The following is an 18,972-nucleotide window of genomic DNA, read 5'->3' on the forward strand; positions in this document are numbered from 1 at the left end:
TTTTTTTTTTTTTAATAAAAACCTCACAGCTAAATAAATCACGGCGGTGGAGGAGTGATGATGTGGGGTTAAGCTTATAGAAACAGTCACTCTCTTTCTAGAGGATTTCACCAAAAAATGTTTGATGGTTTTAAACTCAAACAAACTATAATATCATAAAAATTAAAAATAAATCAGATGCAAAGAGTTTAAAGTGAACGTGCCTTAGCATGTCTAGTTGCTCATTTACAGACTTCGTTTTCACACAGAGAAACGTATTAAACAAGAGCCGCCTCTCCTATTGTTTGCTCTTCAAATGCTATGTGAACAGGGTGGAGTCGAGCAATTAGCGGAATCTGCCTTGGCAGGCTCCAAAACAAACGGAAAAACTGCAAACGCGATCAGATTCAGGCGCATTTTTATGAACAACAGCAAGTTTGTGGACAGAAAGCTCAAGTTTTTCTGAAAAAGGTGAAATTAGATTGATGTAGGAGTCCAGAAACATCTAATGTTTAATTTGAGCTGCAGTGTGTTTTGGTCTGCAGTGTGTGCTTAGTGACAGAGTGTGTGTGTGCGTGTGTGTGTGTGTGTGTGTGTGTGTGTGTGTGTCTCCGTCTTGGAGGCGATCCCGTCCTGCAGGCAGATCCTGCTTCTTACATTTACTTTAGTCTAATGAGGAAGCCAAACGCTCTCCAGCTGCACCAGAGGGAAGGAAGAAGAAGAAACAATTTAAACAGTTTTAAATGGATTGTTTTATTTTTTAGTCATCATTCATGGGCAAAATTAGCTAAAGATTAAAAACATGGAGTTTAGAAAGGTCCATTTCTCAGACATAGGTGAGTGATTGGTGTGCTTGTACTGATTTAATCCACATCAACAGTCCAGTTTATCACTTTAAACTCTTGATTTTACTCAGGTTTGATCATTTTTGTGCCACGAGTGTTGAAGAAACTCACAAATTTGCAATGAGGCATAAAGTAGGATGTTTGGTTAAGGATTTTTAGTAGATATTGTTGGTTTTGCAGAACTGGAAATCTCAGCACATGAGCGTATCGATCAGATCATATTATGCCAGAAATCATAAAACATATGAATAATTTTCTCTTTTTTTAACAGTGGAGCATGAACAGATCCAGAAAAGGACATTTACCAACTGGATAAACGCTCAGCTTGCCAAGGTTTGTTGGAAAATCGTGATTATTTTTCTGTGTCAAGATCACAAAAAACGTTTCCAAGAGAAATCTGCAGAGTTTGTGTCACACTCGAATCCTAAAATACATTTTCTCTCTGCAATCCGTTGCTCTTTTCTGCGTTTGGATTTTAAAAAACAGCCTGTTTGTTAATGTGGAGCATGACGTCCCGTGTCAGAACAAACCAGTGCATGTCTCCTCGCCGTTGCTAAGCTGAACAAAGCAGCGTTTGGAGCTCGGCTCGCTGACTCACCGGTCAGAGATCAGTGAAGCACCTCGTGCCGACTCCCTTTGGACGGAGACGCCGAGCTGCTGACATGGAACGGGAGTATTAATAGAGCTCCAGTGGAGCAGAACGGGACGTAATGTGAGCCCAGACCCTTCATAACTACATGCAACACTGACTGAGCTCCTGACCTGCAGAGGTCCAGAACCTGGAAGCTGTTTCTGTCAGCTGAGGTCAGGCAAAAGAACTAGGAAATATTTATGTTTTAGGGTTTTGGTGCCCTTCACGTTGAAAGTTATGCTTTCACTTTCTCTCAAATCAGTTTCTGTTCTCCAACACTCTAAAAGGAAATTAGTTGAACCAACTTAACTGAATTGCTTCAATAGGTAACAAGTAATTCAATTAAGTTTAACCAACCAAATTTATTAAGTTGAACCAACTCAATAAATTCATTTTGTTCAACTTAATAAGTTAAGTTGGATAAACTTTCCAATTGAAGCAATTCAATTAAGTTGGTTCTTCTATATTCATTTTTCAGAATCTTTAAAAAGCTAAAATAACGCATCAAAACATACTTTAAAATAATTTACATTTTAGCTGTATTTTAAGAACAATGTGAGTGACAATGTAATTTTAGATATTTTAGTTTTTTAGTTAAACCAAGGGTGTCCAAACTTTTCACCAAGTGAGCCAAAATGATAAACTATTTTCTTGTTGACTTAAATTGCATTTTCAAGGCAGCAGGTGAATTTTCATTTTCAACTTAAACCACCTTAAATGTTTTACAGTGTAAGCTAAAGGTTCACTGCCCTTACTGGACCAGTATGTTTTTATTTAACCCTTTCAGAGACGTTCACCCTCCTACGTGTCGGACTTATTTTCGGACCTCAGAGATGGATCACGGCTTCTGGACCTGCTGGAAGTGATGAGCGGTCAGTCGATGGTGAGGAATGACTCCAAACGCCTCCAAAATACAACATGAGTTCAGAGCTAACGCTAAAAGAAGCTAAAGCTGCTCATTTGTTTTTCCAGAAAAGACAAAGAGGTCGAGGAGTTTTCCAGCAGAGGGCCAATGTTGAAACGGCTCTGGACTTTCTCAAGAAAAAATCTGTAAGTTTATTCAAATTTAATTTCACAAAAACATTGGAACACAACAATTCAAAGAAGTGATTGAGGGCGGTAGCAGAACAGATGTGCAGGGGCGTGTCTAGACTTTTTTCTTTCAGGTGGCCAAGCAGGGGGTGAACTGTAGAAAGGTCATACAGTAAAATTGTAATTTCTTTTAAATGCACTGCAGTTTTAAAATTCAATGAACAGTGGGCCAAAATTTGAATAATTATTTACCCAAACAAAAGCAGGGGTAGACTACATAAGATTTATTTTCGTCACGCTGCTCCTTTTAATTCAAAACATTTGTTTATGTCAACATGTAATATGTTAATTTAAAATTGTAAAAGAATGAGACGTGGATCTTTTTTAGCATGTGAAATAGATTTGTTCATTATTATGGCTTAGGGTTAGTGCTAATCTTAGCTTAGCATAGCATAACTGTACAAGGTTTCCCCCAGAAAACTTGCTAAGGCCAGTGGTTGGTTGCTAGGTCATGTTTTTGAGTTAAAAATGTTTAAAGGTGACAGGAAATTTGAAAGTATCACTTGATAATGATGTGTTATTGAAAGATTGGAAGATTAATACCTGAACACCAACTATAAAATTTTTAAAAATGCAAACATTTTAAGAAGACTAAAATAAATAGCAATGCTTAGCCTGGTGAGGGCACAAGAAAAGCCTGGTGGCCCGCCAGGCTTATAATACGCTGGGGGAAACTCTGCTGTATATAACTCCCTTTTTAGCATATTTATGCTAACTATATTCAACTAATCAATTAAAAGTCAAAATTATTAAACTATCATACACTATAAATTGTAATCAACTGTTTAATTACTCACTTTCCTCTTTTATTAAGAGTTTTTTTTGTGCAGTAAACTGGAGTTGCTTTTTAAAATTACTATTGTTAAATATGATAAACATTGACCTGCCAATGGCACTAGAGGTTGAGGTTAGCCACTTTGCTAACATCTCATGTATTTAAAATAAAAAAAATGCTAATGACAACAAAAAGAGCATTTCTGGTATCTGCTGACATGAAAATGCTAATCTATGCATGATATGACCAAAGTGAGCCAAACAGATTTCAGCCACATAAACTTCAATTTAAGGTAAAACAAATAAAAGTTAAGGATAACCGTCATGCTAAGTAGAATCGTTTTGCGTTTAGATCAAGCTGGTGAACATAAACATCCCAGACATCACAGACGGACGTCCATCCATCATCCTTGGCCTTGTTTGGACCATCATCCTCCGCTGCCACGTGAGCAAAACGCCAGACTCTTTTAAATATATTTTATCATTTTATGCCATTTATTCATTGGTTTCAAGGCTTTTTTCCAACTTGACATGTTTCAGATTGAGGAGTTGGCCAGTGCGTTGTCCTTTAGCTCCCGTCATTCCTCCCTGGACTCTGTGTCGAGCCTGGACTCCTGGTCCGGCAGCCCGGTCCCGGCCAGTCTGGTCCCTGCTGGGCGGGTATCACCTCTGCACAGGCGCTTCCGTGTTTCTGCCAAAAAGGCCCTGCTCATGTGGGTCAGAGACCAATGCAAAAAGTAGGTCTAACACAGACACACACTTTTATTTTATGTTGCTTCGGGCCCCAAAAAGGCTTGTGCCGGCCCTGTAGAGGAAGTAAGAAATGCTGGCTCCTTCAGGACAGAGTTAAAAGTCACTTAAACCAAATGGATTTGGCTACTTTGGCAAAACAAATATGCAATAACTCAAAATTGCGGGTGCCTGTTGATTTTGGGTGAATTTCCACAATCACAAAATTGTGAAAAACTGATTTACGGCTGTGATTCTGCACAGGGTTCACTGCACTGTCAACGTGAAAGACTTTAAGTCCAGCTGGAGAAGTGGGGAGGCCTTCCTGGCCATCCTGTGCTCACTCCGACCAGAACTGGTGGATCTGTGCCGGGTCCAGACCCGAAGCAACCAGGAGAACCTGGAGGAAGCTTTTCACCTGGCTGAGAGGGAACTCCACATTCCTCGCCTCCTGGAGCCCCAAGGTACGGCTGCATCAGCCATGCTATAATAACACATTAAAAAATTAACTACACTGCAAAAACACAAAACTTACCAAGTATTTTTATGTAGCTTCTAATGAAAATATATTAGTTCACTTGAAATAAGGCAAAACTAACTTAAAAGTAACTTTTCAGCAACATATATAGAAGTTTGTTTTAAGTTAATAATTTCCTAATATTGATAAAAAGTACTTTTTCCCACATTACAAGATTTAAAATGTACCAGTGGAACTACTAGAACTAAAATACCTGATTAATTCTATGTGAATTTCATCAATATAGCAGTTTAAAAACACCAAAGTTGATTAAAGTTCTCACAAGAAAAAAAAAAAAAATAAGCCAAAACTTAAATAGAGTGTTTTCTGAATAAAACTGGTTAATTCATATGACTACAGTATATAAATACTATAGTATTTGGTATTACGGCCATAAATGGGGAAAAAATTGAGTAAACTTCCTAGAAATATTCTAGAAAAAAAATCTCCAAAATAGCAAAGCTGTTTTTTATTATTTTCTGAAATTAATCTCAAAATTTCTGATTTTTTCCTAGAAAAAAATTCACTTTATTTCCAAGTTTTCTAAAAAAATTTTTAGCTTAATCTCAAAATTTCAAATTTTTTTCTTGTGTATTTTTGACTTGGCAAAACTCAGATATTTCAGATAAGGTTTTTTTTTTATTGTTGTTTTAAATTCTGATATCAAGCTAAAAATGTCAGAATTTTTTTGTTTTCTACCAAATTTTTGACTTTTCAAAGTTTTTCAAAAATTTCTGAGATGAATCTCAGTTTTTTGTGGATATTTACAACTTTTTTTTCTCTCCTCAATGGCTGTGACATGGTGTCATAAATAAGTATTTTGTAATAATAAAAAGTAATTTATTGTGGCCTAATTAGCCACTAAATTGCAGGAAGTTGGTTAATAGGCAGTTATTACATGGTTTATTTCTGTGATTTAAATGTTTTTAATTTTATATGTTTTTATTTGCATATCCGGTTCCTAATTTCTTTGCATTTCAAAAACAATGCATTAAAGCAGCCAAGTTACATTCATGGCGATGGATCTTTCCAGATGTTGACGTTAGAGATCCGGATGAGAAGTCCATTATGACGTATGTGACCCAGTTTCTGCAGTACTCCAACGATCTGCCAGCGCCTGATGATCACCTGCAGGTTAACATTAGAGCCTCTCTCAGTCAGCTTGTCCACCTTATTGAATTAAAAGAAAATTACTTTAGATTTGGAGTTTGTGGTTTTGCCCTGTTTTGTCATTTTACTCATTAAATATCCTGAATTATTAAGAAATGTCCAGTAATCTGATTGGTGCTAGGAGAGAATTTTGATGATTTTCTTTTTGTAGCCAATCAGAACAGATTAAGTTAGTTAAATAATGGCTGTCCTGCATGATTAGTTGGTAAATTTTAAGGAAGTGTTCAGTTCTTTCTCTCCGCTTTGAACCTCCCACCTTTCAGCTCATCTTCTCTTCCCTCTGTCTTTCTCTGAACTGGTGGTGGTGCAGCTGTTTCCTTTGGAGCAGCCTTCAGGTTTCTCCCCTGAGTGTTTGCATGCTCATGTCACTCCAGCAGCTGCTTTCACACCTTCACACCCGGTACATCTTTTCCTCTGCATTTGTCTGTTATTTGGATGTATTCTCAAACAAAACACAGGCGATGTTGGGTTTATTTTGTCAGAAAATCTTTGTTATTCAGCTGTATTTGCAGCAGAAACGCTGTCATTCTCGGTATAAAATTGCAGGCGTCACCCAGCGAGCGAGTGCAGGACGCGACTCGTTGGCTGCAGCAGGCCTGTCAGGAGCTTTCAGAAACATGGACAGCTGCAGAGGGATCAAATTATGCAGAAAAATATCAGGTAAGGCACCAAAGCTTCTAAAATGTTTTAATTTTATATTCTATATATAGTAACTGGTTTTCTTTCAGGTGTACGAGAGCCTCACTGCTTCCTTTGCTGATCAGAGACGATCCGTTATGAAGCTCCTTGCAGCAGCAAGACGTCGCTCAGAACTAAACCAAGAACAGGAAGCTCTGAGGACGGCGTGGGATCAGCTGGAGGACGAGGTAGGATGATAAAAAGCTCCTGTAGCGCCACTACAGCTTCACTTTGCTAATTAAATTAAGTTTTTCGCTTTAGAGTCTTAGATTTTTCTTAGAAAGGGAAGTATTATGCATTTTTCATACATAGTGCCATTTTTTATCACAATTAAGAAACTATGTTAGCATCAGCTGTTATGAAAATGCTACATGTTAAACATATCCCAAAAGAAATTTAAAGCCTTGAAATTGAGCGTCTGTCTCTTTAAGAAGCTCCTGCTCTTTCTGACACTTCAGGAAGTCATCTCAACAATGCTCCTCCATTAAGCCTTTAAAATCGCTACTGGAAGTGGCTGGGAATATTATTCCAAACTGAAAAATGGAGAAAAATTGATTTGAGTGTTTCAGTTTGTCGTTGGGAAAAACATGCTAAGAAATAAATATTTTTAACATAATTATCACTGGTGCAAATATTACCACCAGTACGTCTGTAGAAATAAGAATCCTAACAATCTACTGAAAATAAATGTAACTGAAGCATATTTTATCAGAGTTTTACAGTCAGTCAGTTAGTGTTGTGTAACGTCCTTTTCCCATTCTGACGTTTTCCTCAGAATTCTGAGACTAAAGTCAAAATTCAAATTCTGTGTCAAAATCTAAATAAATAACCAAACATTCTTCGGTTTATGTCGTTGTTGTTACTAGAGGAAAATAATCACATAAATGTTTCTTTCTTCTCATACGATTTGTAAACCTGCACTGTATCCACATTGAAAACCTGTGGAAAATGTTCTGAGTTTTAAGACTAGATCATGCATAATCAATGTAACAATTCTGATCCTGCGGGAAAAAAAGTCAGAATTCTGTCACAATTTTTAAAAATCAGAATTCTGAGGAAAAAAATCTGAATTCTAAAATTACAAAAAAAGTCAGAATTCTGATTGTAAGGTCACAATTGTTAGAAATTGTTAGAAATTCTGCCAGAATTTTAAAAAAATCTGAATTTTTGAGAAAAAACATCTGAATTCTGAGACTGTAGTTACAATTGTTAGAAAAAAGTCAGAATTCAGATGACAAGATAGAGAATTCTGAGAAAAAAGTCAGAATTCTGAAAAAAAAGGAATTCTGAGAAAAAACTCAAAAAAAATTCTAATTTATAAAAATAAAATAAAAAATCAGAGGAAAAAATATTAGAATCCTGAATTTAAAGTCACAATTGTTAGAAAAAAGTCAGAATTCTGGGGAAAAAAACAAATCAGAATTTTGAGATTAAAGTAAAAAAAATTTTAAGTGGCCCTANTTTATTTCTGTGTTAATACTTAACGCTGATAACAGAGTGTATGTGTTGAGAAAAGTTGTTACAGAGTCTGTCGTTGTTCAGCTGCGGCGGTGTGAAGCCGAACTGGAACGGAGTCTTCCTCCTCCTCTGGACTCGGTCGTGTCGTGGCTGCAGAGAGGAGAGGCGGCGCTGAAAGACGAGGCAGAGACGACAGAAGGTCATGCAGAGGCCGCCAAACATGCAAGAGCAAAACAAGACCAGCTAAAGGTAGCTTCATTTTAAAGCAGCAGAAACTGATACATTCTGGAAAATGTACTAAATTAGCTGATTCTGTTTTTCAGACGTTGATCAAGGAGATGAATCATTATGTGACGCTCGCCGACTCGTTCCACAGTGTTGATGATTCAGGGAGTCCAGCGGTGCCTTCAGAAAAGCTGGACGACATAAAGACCCGGTGTGTGAAATAACTTTTAGACTTTCACCGGACGACGTAGCAGAATTCATCATTAATTTGTTACATTTTCCTAATTTTAAAAACCAGTTTGACTGGCGTCCGAGTCACCGCAAAGTACGAAATAATAAAGCTGGAATTAGAGGAATCTCATCACACGGTCCTGGATCTCCTGGGAGACGTCAAGGCAAAGGTCCGGTCCTGGGGACCTCCGTACGGATCCCAGCAGTCCGTTCAGGTTCTTCTGCTTGACTGGCATGTGAGTTCACTTCTGAAAAGCAGCAAGTAACATTTCGTCTAATATTTATTATTATTATTACAGCAAATCTCTGTTTCTGAAAACAAGACAGTTTTATTGTCCTGTTTGATGTTTTTCCAGGAAACCGTGGAGCACCGAGGGTTGCTCCTGATTCTGACTGATGCTCTGCAAAGCCTGAAGGACAGGATGGATGTTTACACCAGCAAAGCTTCTCTGGGTATGAACTAGACGTTTACTCAGAGGTGCCAACAGTTACAAAAGTGTGTAAATTAGTTACAGACCAGTGTTTCCAAGCTTTTATTTTTATTAATTATGATGATTTTACATTTACTGTTGACAAAAACATGACATTTAAAGGGGACCTATTATTCAAGATTCTCATTTTGCATGTTTTGGTACTTCCCCCTGCTTCTAAGGCAACTCGAGCGCTTAAAAAAAAAAACTAGTTGTTTTTTGGTAATAAGTTTTTTTTTTTTGGTGTTTGGAAAACAAACGGTTTCAAAAACTTCCCATGCCGTTACCAAGCAACCCAGGTAGAGCTCCAGCATGTTTGGTCAGCTGGTTTTACTGCTGTATGTGCTGTACAATGGCTGCTGGAAAAGACAAGTGTTTTGTTGTAGGCTTACTATTCAGAAACAACTTGCTGCATTCATGTTGGTTGTGCAGGAGGCTCCACTTCTGCTTTTCAAAGCTGTACGATTATATAATTGCGCATCCTTTTGCAAATGGTACTTTTAATCTCACAAACAAGCCTCATCAGCATGTTCTATTTTATTTAATATGGCTGTATGTGTACTTAAACCCATTATCATGAATTCATTGCAGAGTGTTATATCCATCTTTAAGACGTAATGCTTTATTTCCACACACTTTATTTCCCAGGTGGAGATTCGCAGCGTGTCATTCGTCAGGTGAAGGAAGCAGAAAGCGAATCAGAGCTGGTCAAACAGATGACAGCGGCTGCTAAAGAAATGATGGACAGAATTGTGTCTGCATGGGACGTGTGCAACAAGAACCTCACTGCTCTTGAGACATGGCTGATGCAAACTTCAGCTGCAGAGACACAGGTAAGCTCAGCTAGATCATCCTGGAAATCTGTAATTGGAATAAAAATCCATCAAATTGGCTTTTGGTTCACTTTTTCTAAACGTTGGGCGTTGTAGGATATGAGCGAATGGAGTTCATGTCATGCTCGGTTGAATGAGGCGGGAAACTTCCTAATTGAAATGACAGAAGCTTCAATCAGCTCCAGTTTGGTGAAGCAGCTCAGCAAAGTCAACCTGCAGTGGGCCGAACGCATGAAGAAGACTGTGTTTGTAAGCAAGTTTTGGCTCAAGGTGTACTACAAATTATTAAACAGTACAAATGAGGAATGACATAAATGTGTTTTCTTTCTATAGGAAATAGAATCAGAACCTAAAGTTGGTCCCTCTTCTGCTCTGATGTTGAATTCACTAACACAGGAGGCAAGTTTGCTCCTGAGGCAGCCTCTGGATGTAGCTTCAGTCCCTCTAAAGGCCGTCAGACAAAAACTACAGGTGAGCTAATGTTAGACAAATAAAAGGCTGATTTTTCAGAAAGGATGTGTAATGCTAAATTCACATTTTGTTTGTTTTTACCTCCATTTTCAGTCTCAGCTGCTTTTAAAAACAAACCAAGCTCTTAAGAAAAATCACCCAGGTGTTTTTTGGTGTCTGGGAAATGAACAGTTTCAAAAACCTTCCAGGTTGCTAGGCACTGCCTGTTACCTAGCAACCCAGTGAAGCCCACTCTACTTCCTAGCAACCTTAGTGGAGCTCCAGCAAGTTTGGTCAGCTGTTTTTACCACTGTATGCACTGTACAATGGCTGCTAGAAAAGACAATTGTTTTTTTGTTGACTTACCATCCAGAAACCACTTGGTGCATCCTTGCTGGTTGTGCAGGAGGCTCTGTTAATGCTTTTCAAAGATATACAGTTGTATAATTGCACATCTTTTTTCAGCCATTTTAATGTGCAAGCGTAAACGATGAGTTGGTGGGTGTGGCCAATTTGGATTTAAACAAAATACTCTAAAACAGCTAATTCTGTAAAGAGCTCAAAATATGCAGAACTGACCAGACTAAAATCTTATTATCTAAGAATGATTTTGTACAAAAAATGTAAAAACGCATTCAGTGTTTAAATATTTATTTCAGGTCTGCTGTATTATTTCTCTCTTTTCTCTCCTTGTCAGTCCATTAGAACAAAGATTGGAGAGGTGGATGCATCAGCCAACGTCCCTTCTGCAGACCTTCAAATGGGCCAAAGAGAAAACCTTCAGCAAACACTCATAGAGGTAAAGTGCAGAACTCAGTCCTTCCTTATAGCTTCATCGAAAGCTAATACGATGAAATATCTTGCAAAAGTATTTGTACTCCTTCTATGATTTATTGCACATGGTGTCACCTTGCAACCACTTTAAAGTCAGAACTCCAATTCTGTGTCAATCAATGACAAAATCTGAATATGTATAACCCTTCTAAGTTTGTCTCAGGTCTAGTAGGTTGACTTCATTACGGACCAGATTTATTCTAACAAAAGAGGAAATAATGTTGGTGGTTAACATCAGTCCAATGGCTTCTGCCTCTAAACATTAAATAAAATATAATAAATAACCCAAAACCTACAGAGGTTTGGGCCGCTAACTGCTCCCAATGAGCAGTTAGCGGCAGTTAGCGGTTGTAGAATTAAACCCAGCTAAAATGGACAACATTAATAATGATAACAGCTAAAACAAATACAACACATTGTACAATCCCTCATTAGACACTATATGGCTTTAGTTACATGTCATACAGTTAAGTTAAAATATATTTGTAAAGAAAACACAGAGCTGATCCTACAATGTAGCACAGTTACAAACAGTACCAGGAAAAAGGAGGGAGTTGCTGTTGGTTACTGGTTGCTATGGTAACCGCCAACTGCCCAGAACTTACCGGAACTTAATACACTGATAAATGTCAGGAGAAACAACTTAAACAAAATAAATTCAAAGAATAAACAAATGTTGACAAACTTCACATCTATAGTATTGTTAGTTAAAATAAAACACTATATGTGTGAATTATGATGCTAGTATATGAAAATAATGCCTGGTGCTGCATAAACAGCATAAACATACTGATTCTGTGGAAAAAAAAAGAAAAAAAAGAATTGTCAGTAAAAGTCCAAAGTGTTTTGTTTTTTTTTAGCTTAAAAGAGAGCCGTTTAGAAATTCACGCCACGCTTTAGAATTTTTTTTTTTCCTCCTAAAATTCTTATTTTCGGTTGCAGGTTGACAAACGGTGGACAGATTTTATTGGTGTGATCACTGATGCAGCATTCTGTTAATAAGAAGCTGGACTTTTAATCTCTTTCGTCTTCGCAGCAGCTTGCTGAGGCAGAACGGTGCTGTGGGGATCTGCAGAGAGCGGCGTCCCAACTCGAGGGGCGTGTGGCTGAGCTCGATCACTGGAGCAGCGAAGCCCTGGACTGTTATGATCAGCTGATGGAAAGGAAACACAGAGGAGGACAGTCTGCTGCCAAAGTTAGCAACCACAAAAACATCTTCTTAAACCGTTTTGGACAGATATACAGTATGTGCTCTGGATTTGTTTGAAACCATCTACTTTGATGCATCTTTTAGGTGTTGATCTCTCGAGGGTTGCAGCTGGCACAGCAGGTGACTGCAGAGTCGCAGCATCTGGAAGCTTTTGTTGCAGAACGACAGAAAACTTCTCCTTTGCAGACTTTCAGTACCGCTGACATGCAGGACAAGACTGCAGCTGCAATCTCCCAAAGCCAGGCAAGTTCAGCTCAATAGGGCTGCAACTAACTGTTATCTAATCATTATGGTTTATTGTGTATGTATTTTGGTTATTTTGTCTTCTTGTGTCGTGTTGTCCACCTTTAATTGTTTCCACCTGTCTCTTTTCTAATCTCACCTGTGTGTTTTTTTTTTCTCTGCTGGATCCTTCAGTCATTTTGCGTCACTTACCTGCTACATCGTGTGTCTCCCTTTGTGTCTTGGACTTGTAACAGATTTCTGACAGCATTAAAACATTTTTTACTACTTCAGCCATGTTTCACCTCATCTACCTAAAGAAATCACGACAAATCATTTTAATTATGGATTAATTTATGGATTATTCTGACAATCGGATTTAAAAAAAAGGCATATTCTCCAGATTTTTCTTTTGCAACATCAGAAATTCATTAGAAGATGCAAATAAACAAATAATTTAAGTCAAGCAATATTTTACTGAAGAAATACATCAGCTTTTCTGCGTAACTTAATATCAATACAATCTTGGAATCATGTGCTGATTAATTTTTGGATTAAATGATTAGTAATTGGATAACAAAGGGTGTTTAATAGGAGATTTACTGTACAGAATTTGAACCAGTTGAAGCTAAAACGATACATTTAGGATAAAAAAATCAGTTCTACGCAAAAAATCTTCAAGTGTTTCTTGTACAGTTTGTTTTAATTACTGCTTTAAATGACCTGTTCTGCAGTTGAGCTATTTTTAAAATCTGTATACTTGATAATTACATTAGTTGACGATTAATCCATTCATTCCTACTGAATGAATAAAACTTAATTAGTTACTGCATGTCAGTAATTTGGAATAACATATTTTTTTATTTGTGTAGGAGATACTTGAAAAGTTTAGTTCCTGTGGTTTCAAGCAGCAAGTTGGAAATTTCTGCGAATGGATGCAACCAGTTGAAATCCTCCATCCAGACACTGGATCATACATTCTGGCCAGAACCAAACAGGTTATAGATGTTAAACTGCAAACTCCAGAACTGATTCAGCTTCCTGATCAGGGGGCGAGACGTCGCCAGGATTCAAAACAAAGCACAGAAGACAGGAAGGGCTCTGCGTCCCACGTAAAAATGAAAACAGTCCCTCAACCTGTGATGGTTCCGGTCCTGCAGAGTCAAACCGAGAGTCCTGCAGCAGGATCGACAGAGATCAAGTCCAGAACAGCGTCACAACCAAACACCCAACAGGGACCAACACACACACAGCCGCCACTCATGATCCACAGTGAGGTTCACTGCAAAGCCCAGTCGATGGCCAGGAGCCGACTGGAGAAGGCCAGGCTTCGTCTGCAGGGACGCATCCAGCAAGCCATGAAGCTGTTCAGTGGCAGAGAGATGACCGAGTCACAAACCAAGAAAAAACAGGTTCATGATCAATCAAATGCAGCTTATTTAATACATTTCAGATTTTATTGTGCCCTATGACTTTTGGTCATTTGTGCTATTCTACTTTTTTAAATATTTAAGATTTAATGTAGATTTCAGCCAAATTGAAATACATTGAATTTCCGCAGAATTCCACCAAATTCAGCAAGAACTTTGTACTTTTTGACAACTCACTACTTCTGCCTACTTCAACTTGTTGCTTATTGCTGCAAATGCTGGAAAAAGCTTATTTGTGTTGCCACATGCAGCTGAAATTATATTTAAAATTAGAGTAACACTATGAGGACATACACTGCAAAAATACAAAATCTTACTAATTATTTTGGTCTAGTCAAAACAAACTTACAAGTAACTTCTCAGCAAGATGTAGGAACTTGTTTTAAGTCAATAATTCCTGAAATCGTACTTCTTATAAGTGAAATAATTTACCAGTGAAACAAGTACTTTTTCATTTATTAACAAAAAGCTCCTACATCTCTCTGAAAAGTTACTTGTAAGTTTCTTGTGTCTAATTTTAAGTGCACTGAGATATTTTTACTTGGATCTAGATCAAAAATACTTGGTAATATTTTGTGTTTTTGCAGTGTATTCTTTAAATGTCTGGTGTTTTGGTTTGTCCAACTGTCAGTTTTGTTTGTGCGCGTGTCCAGCTGTGTGTTTTTCTGTGCAGAAAGCTCTAAACACTCTGCAGCCCGCCATGCTCGATGAGTTCCTGGGTGCAGCTGAAGCTTTTGGGGCCTTCTGTTCTGGGCCTCAGTTCCAGGACTTGATGCTTCTCTCTGAGTCAGTCCGAAATCAGTGGGAGGTACGGCAGGAACTGGACAGAGTCTATACAAGACTGATTCTAACTACGGATGCAAACAATAATTGACTTACGATTAATTATTTGTTCATTAATGATTTACTAGATTAAAATTAGTTTTTATTTTAACGTTAATAGTTTATTTTTGTAACGTCCAGAAACTTATTTTAGTATTGTAGTTCGGCCTCCATCCAACAGAGGGCGCCGCTGGTCATCCTCAGGCGCAGCCGTTGACATAGAAACAAAGATGGCGGAGCTGTCTTGGAACGGCAAAGATGAACGGTCCAAACAGAGTCCGGTGTGGGAAGTAAAATTAACTTTATGCGGTTATTTTTTAAAATATAAACACTCGACAAGTTCTTTAAGTTATCACCTTAATAAGGCTAATTCAACCGCGCCACAGTCAACTTCTCGTTCAAAAGTGAATTATTTGCTACGAAAGCGACGATCTGACAATGAAAAAGCAGAGGGGATAACATAGGAAAGTCGTAACGTTATGAAATAAAACATGATGCAAATAAGTAAAGGTGATTTTTGAGGGCTGTGGTGAGTTAATGGAGCGACGTTTTAACATTTCTATCTTGAACAGCCATGACAGCGCTTCTAATTTTAATTTAACGAGGAGCTTATGTTTTTCACATATTTAATTTTTCTATTCAGCAAAGAAGTTCCTGTTTTTATTTTAGAAATATGTCTAAATGTAACTCTGTGAGAAGTTCGCATTAATACAGTTGACAAAAAATTAATGTTGAAATTTAAGGTTTTTCACCATATTATGTAAAAATTTGCCCAGAACAGCGGTCCTCTTGATACAAGAGAAAACTCAGGTTTTTAAGAAAATGGTCGTTTTATGAATTAATCGTTAGTCAATCGATAAGATCAATCAACTGTAAATTAACTCATTAATCGATAACTTGCATCCCTAAAATCAATGCTAAATATAACTGAAAGTTAAAAGTTTGGCCTAAAAGCTATAAAAACAGATATGGCATCTGTTTGGATGTACATTGTATGTTTATTTTAATAAGTAAAACTATTATGATTCTAATTTAATGCCCTTACTGTTAACATATACTTGAACTGATGTGAATTGAACTAATTAACGTAATAGCAGACACAAGTCTCCTTTTTTGTGTCACGTTCAGGATGTGCGCAGAGAAATGGCTGACTTTATTTCCATCCAGGCGTCTAAAATCAGAGAAGTAAAGCAGCCATTCACTGCTTGTGACATTTTTACTAATGCTCTGCATGACGCTGCTGACCAGACTGACCACAGTTACTTGCAACAGCACCGCAAGGTACTTACAGGAGTTTAATATTACCACAACACCTGATGATATTTAAAGATATTTATTAAGAGAAGTTTGTCTCCTAGGCGCTCACCCAGGAGGCTGCATCTGTCGAGGAACACTCTGAATCTCTCAGAGAACTGTGTGAGACTTTGACAGTGGAGAAATCCTCCGGCTCGGCAACAGACCAGCAGACAGAGCCTGGAAAAGTGCAGAAAACTCAAATTAAGAGGTAAAATAACGCACATCTATATAGTGAAACAGCATGTGTAGTTTACCCTACATTTAGTGCAAAAACAAAACAGTAATTTCTGGATACTCCACCCACTGAGCGTAACTTTTCTATGTTTTCACGACATAAAGCACTTTACTTTACTGAAATGTGTTGTACAAATAAACTTGATTGAAACTTAATTGATTATAGTTTTAACCAAAAATTCACCACACACACACACACACACACACACACACACACACACACACACACACACACACACTTGTATTCTTTGTTAAAGTTTTATATTGAAAAAAACTGATTTAGAACAATTTTTCTTATTCTGATTTTATTTTGTAGTTGTATGAATTATTTTCATGTTGATTGTTAAAGTACCAGATTTTCCACAAAACTATATTTTTGGTACATCTAATGATGTGAATATTAAATTCTTAAAGTTTTGATCAGCTTCTCAGTACTGATTAACCTTTTTTACCAAACACTTTTTTACTTTTAATTGAGTAATTTCTTGGACAGCTACTCTTTAGTTCTACTTGAGAATTCATTCTTCTGATTAGGGCTGGAAAACAAATCAATAATAATATATATTGCAATAAATACGTAGACAATATCAATATAAAAAAGTATTCAATTTGTAGACTATTCAGTAAACTCAGATTCAGGGCTGCACAGCATTCTGGGTGATGTAGGCAGAGGAAAGGCTTTATCTGTTCAATGTCTCACAGCCAGCTAAGCTAGATCAGTGGAATCAACAAACTCACTCAACTCTTTGGTTACCTAGCAACTCACTCATTCTTTGGTTACCTAGCAACAACCTGTTGAGTCACTGGCGCAGCAACAGTTTAAGGTTCAGCTTCTCTGCCTCATAACTGCTTAAAAATAAAAACGATATGGAGTGAAATCTGTGTGTGAAACAGGAATACCACCAGTTTGGCAGTATTTCAGATATTTAATACAAAAACCTAATCAATAATTATCAATTTCAACTGATATAAAATTATTATGCTGAGATACGTTGTTCAGCCATCTTGTTCATCCCTGAATTCAGTTGATTTCGGGCTTTTGTGCAAATTTGTTTATTTTCATTATCAGCTTGTTGCTTTTGTTAGTTGTTCTGTTATTAAGTGTGTTTTATTTTTATCATTACATTGAAATTATTATTCTCTCTTTGCCAAATTCTAACAGATTTTCTTTAGAAAGTGTTGCTTAACCACTTGAATGTTTACCTGTGTAAAAAAAAAAATCGTTACGTTTGATGATTTAACTGATGCAAAAGATTTTATTTCCAACTTTTATCTCTCTAATCCCTGCAGTCTCTAAATTTAATGAAACGTCTGTTGGGGTGAGTAGCTGCGGCTGCCCCCGGCCTCCCCCACATCAGCGTCTCTTATCTCAGCAGGGGACAGCAGCCTGCGGTAAACCCCCCGCCGAGTCCGGCCGACACGCAGCCAGGCTGCAGTCTCGCTCCGGAGCGCCGCCTGGACGCGGCGCAACAAGACGCCTCGCCCTCAGGAAAGGCAGCGCGCGCTCAAAGAGCCGACGACGCCCTGCGGCTGCGAGTCTGGGACGTCCCGCCAGGGAACAAGGACCACCTGAGGCAGAGCCAGGGAGACGGGCGGGAGAAGAAGCAGAAGCCTTCACTTCGGGCTCAGGAGCAGCTGCTGCAAGCTCACCTGCTGCACATCACAGGGAGCGGTCAGCAGGCTCACAGTCATGTACAGGTATGATGAAATAAATTGTTTTCTTCATGTAATTTAGCTCCGGAGCTTCATGAGGTTGAATACCTGATGAAATAAAAACCTACATTTTAAAAGATGATTTGAAGTTTTTTCTGTAGAAAGACTTTAAGTAGATTATTACCATAAACTACAGTCACCTTGCCTACAGTCTTTGTTTTAAGTTGTAGCTTTATTGCGTTCAGCAGTTAGTATTTGTCCCATAAAGCTTTAAAGTTAGATTGATGTTTGTTTTAATATTAAAGTTCAAAACAGACCTATTATATGTTTGAAATATTATTTTTTTCTTGTTTTAAATTTACACATGTAAAAAAATAAAGAAATAAATGGAAAGTTTTAAGTGTTTCACACATGCTAACTTACATTAAAATATAAGTTATTTTTTCAATTTTTTTAATAAGCAAATATTTTTAATCCCTAAATATTTTTTAGGAATTAAGGATATTTAATCCATAAATGTAAAAGTAAGCGGTATAAATCCAGTTTTGCTCCAAAATTAAATTTAACATGGATTTAATTACTGTATTTAAGTCAATGTTTTTATTTTTATTGTTTTTATGTTTTCTAACATTTTAAAGTATGGAGCACCTGGCCACATCTAATTATATTTATATTTATTGTGTAAAGTTTGCTGCTTGGTAAGACTTTACCTAATGCTATGAATAAACTTGATTGATTAGTTTATATTTTGTTGCTTCTTTTATTTTTTCTTTACCAATTTCAGCCATTAGCCTTTCAAATAATGAAAAAAAATAATCTATATTTCCTTTGTAAATGTTTTCCTTCTTTCTGCTTAGGAATATTCCAGCTCAACTTGAATACCAGTCATAGTTTCATTGCTGTTTTTAGTTTTCTCTACCGGGTTCAAGTCATAACTCCGACTTCTTTGCTTTACTTTCAGATTATTCTCATATCTGTTAGTGTGCTTTTGTGTCCTCATTGGTAAAATACAAAAATGATAGATTATATGTGTATATTTACACCAACCTGCCCAGTCAGAAACACTCTCAGCAGTTCCACCGGGCATGCTTGACCCGAACAGGACACTAATCTTTTGTTAATCGGATAGGCTCTCCGCTCCACCTTTTCCTCTCTGCTCTGATGATCTGTTACCTCGCAGCTCTCTCAT

General features: G+C 37.4%; 1 protein-coding gene and 1 long non-coding RNA gene across 6 annotated transcripts in view; one reads left to right on the plus strand and one right to left on the minus strand.

Annotated features, from left to right (window-relative positions):
* LOC106963559 (nesprin-2-like) overlaps positions 1-18,972 on the plus strand; it is a 45,378-nt gene that overhangs the window by 4,618 nt on the left and 21,788 nt on the right. For 2 of the 5 annotated variants that reach the window (XM_015058547.1, XM_015058549.1), the window contains exons 3-27: positions 1,096-1,157; positions 2,243-2,338; positions 2,428-2,505; positions 3,674-3,766; positions 3,862-4,058; positions 4,315-4,514; positions 5,601-5,701; positions 6,048-6,137; positions 6,284-6,397; positions 6,466-6,603; positions 7,958-8,122; positions 8,197-8,309; positions 8,397-8,565; positions 8,686-8,782; positions 9,448-9,632; positions 9,729-9,881; positions 9,966-10,103; positions 10,780-10,881; positions 11,956-12,111; positions 12,211-12,369; positions 13,221-13,760; positions 14,452-14,586; positions 15,729-15,881; positions 15,959-16,104; positions 17,504-17,828. In XM_015058547.1, the coding sequence (XP_014914033.1) occupies positions 1,096-1,157; positions 2,243-2,338; positions 2,428-2,505; positions 3,674-3,766; positions 3,862-4,058; positions 4,315-4,514; positions 5,601-5,701; positions 6,048-6,137; positions 6,284-6,397; positions 6,466-6,603; positions 7,958-8,122; positions 8,197-8,309; positions 8,397-8,565; positions 8,686-8,782; positions 9,448-9,632; positions 9,729-9,881; positions 9,966-10,103; positions 10,780-10,881; positions 11,956-12,111; positions 12,211-12,369; positions 13,221-13,760; positions 14,452-14,586; positions 15,729-15,881; positions 15,959-16,104; positions 17,504-17,828 (3,905 nt within the window). The remainder of the gene's footprint in view (positions 1-1,095; positions 1,158-2,242; positions 2,339-2,427; positions 2,506-3,673; positions 3,767-3,861; positions 4,059-4,314; positions 4,515-5,600; positions 5,702-6,047; positions 6,138-6,283; positions 6,398-6,465; positions 6,604-7,957; positions 8,123-8,196; positions 8,310-8,396; positions 8,566-8,685; positions 8,783-9,447; positions 9,633-9,728; positions 9,882-9,965; positions 10,104-10,779; positions 10,882-11,955; positions 12,112-12,210; positions 12,370-13,220; positions 13,761-14,451; positions 14,587-15,728; positions 15,882-15,958; positions 16,105-17,503; positions 17,829-18,972) is intronic. The other 3 variants (XM_015058548.1, XM_015058550.1, XM_015058551.1) reach the window with 3 other exon arrangements.
* On the minus strand, positions 13,631-18,971 carry LOC106963561 (uncharacterized). Its single transcript, XR_001428210.1, has 3 exons — positions 18,831-18,971; positions 15,967-16,073; positions 13,631-13,712 (listed from the first exon to the last, which is right to left on the minus strand). It is a non-coding gene; the product is annotated as an uncharacterized LOC106963561 (long non-coding RNA).

Source organism: Poecilia latipinna, unplaced genomic scaffold (assembly GCF_001443285.1).
Source record: "Poecilia latipinna isolate Pla-1442-1.1 unplaced genomic scaffold, P_latipinna-1.0 Scaffold1549, whole genome shotgun sequence".
Lineage (NCBI taxonomy): Eukaryota > Metazoa > Chordata > Actinopteri > Cyprinodontiformes > Poeciliidae > Poecilia > Poecilia latipinna.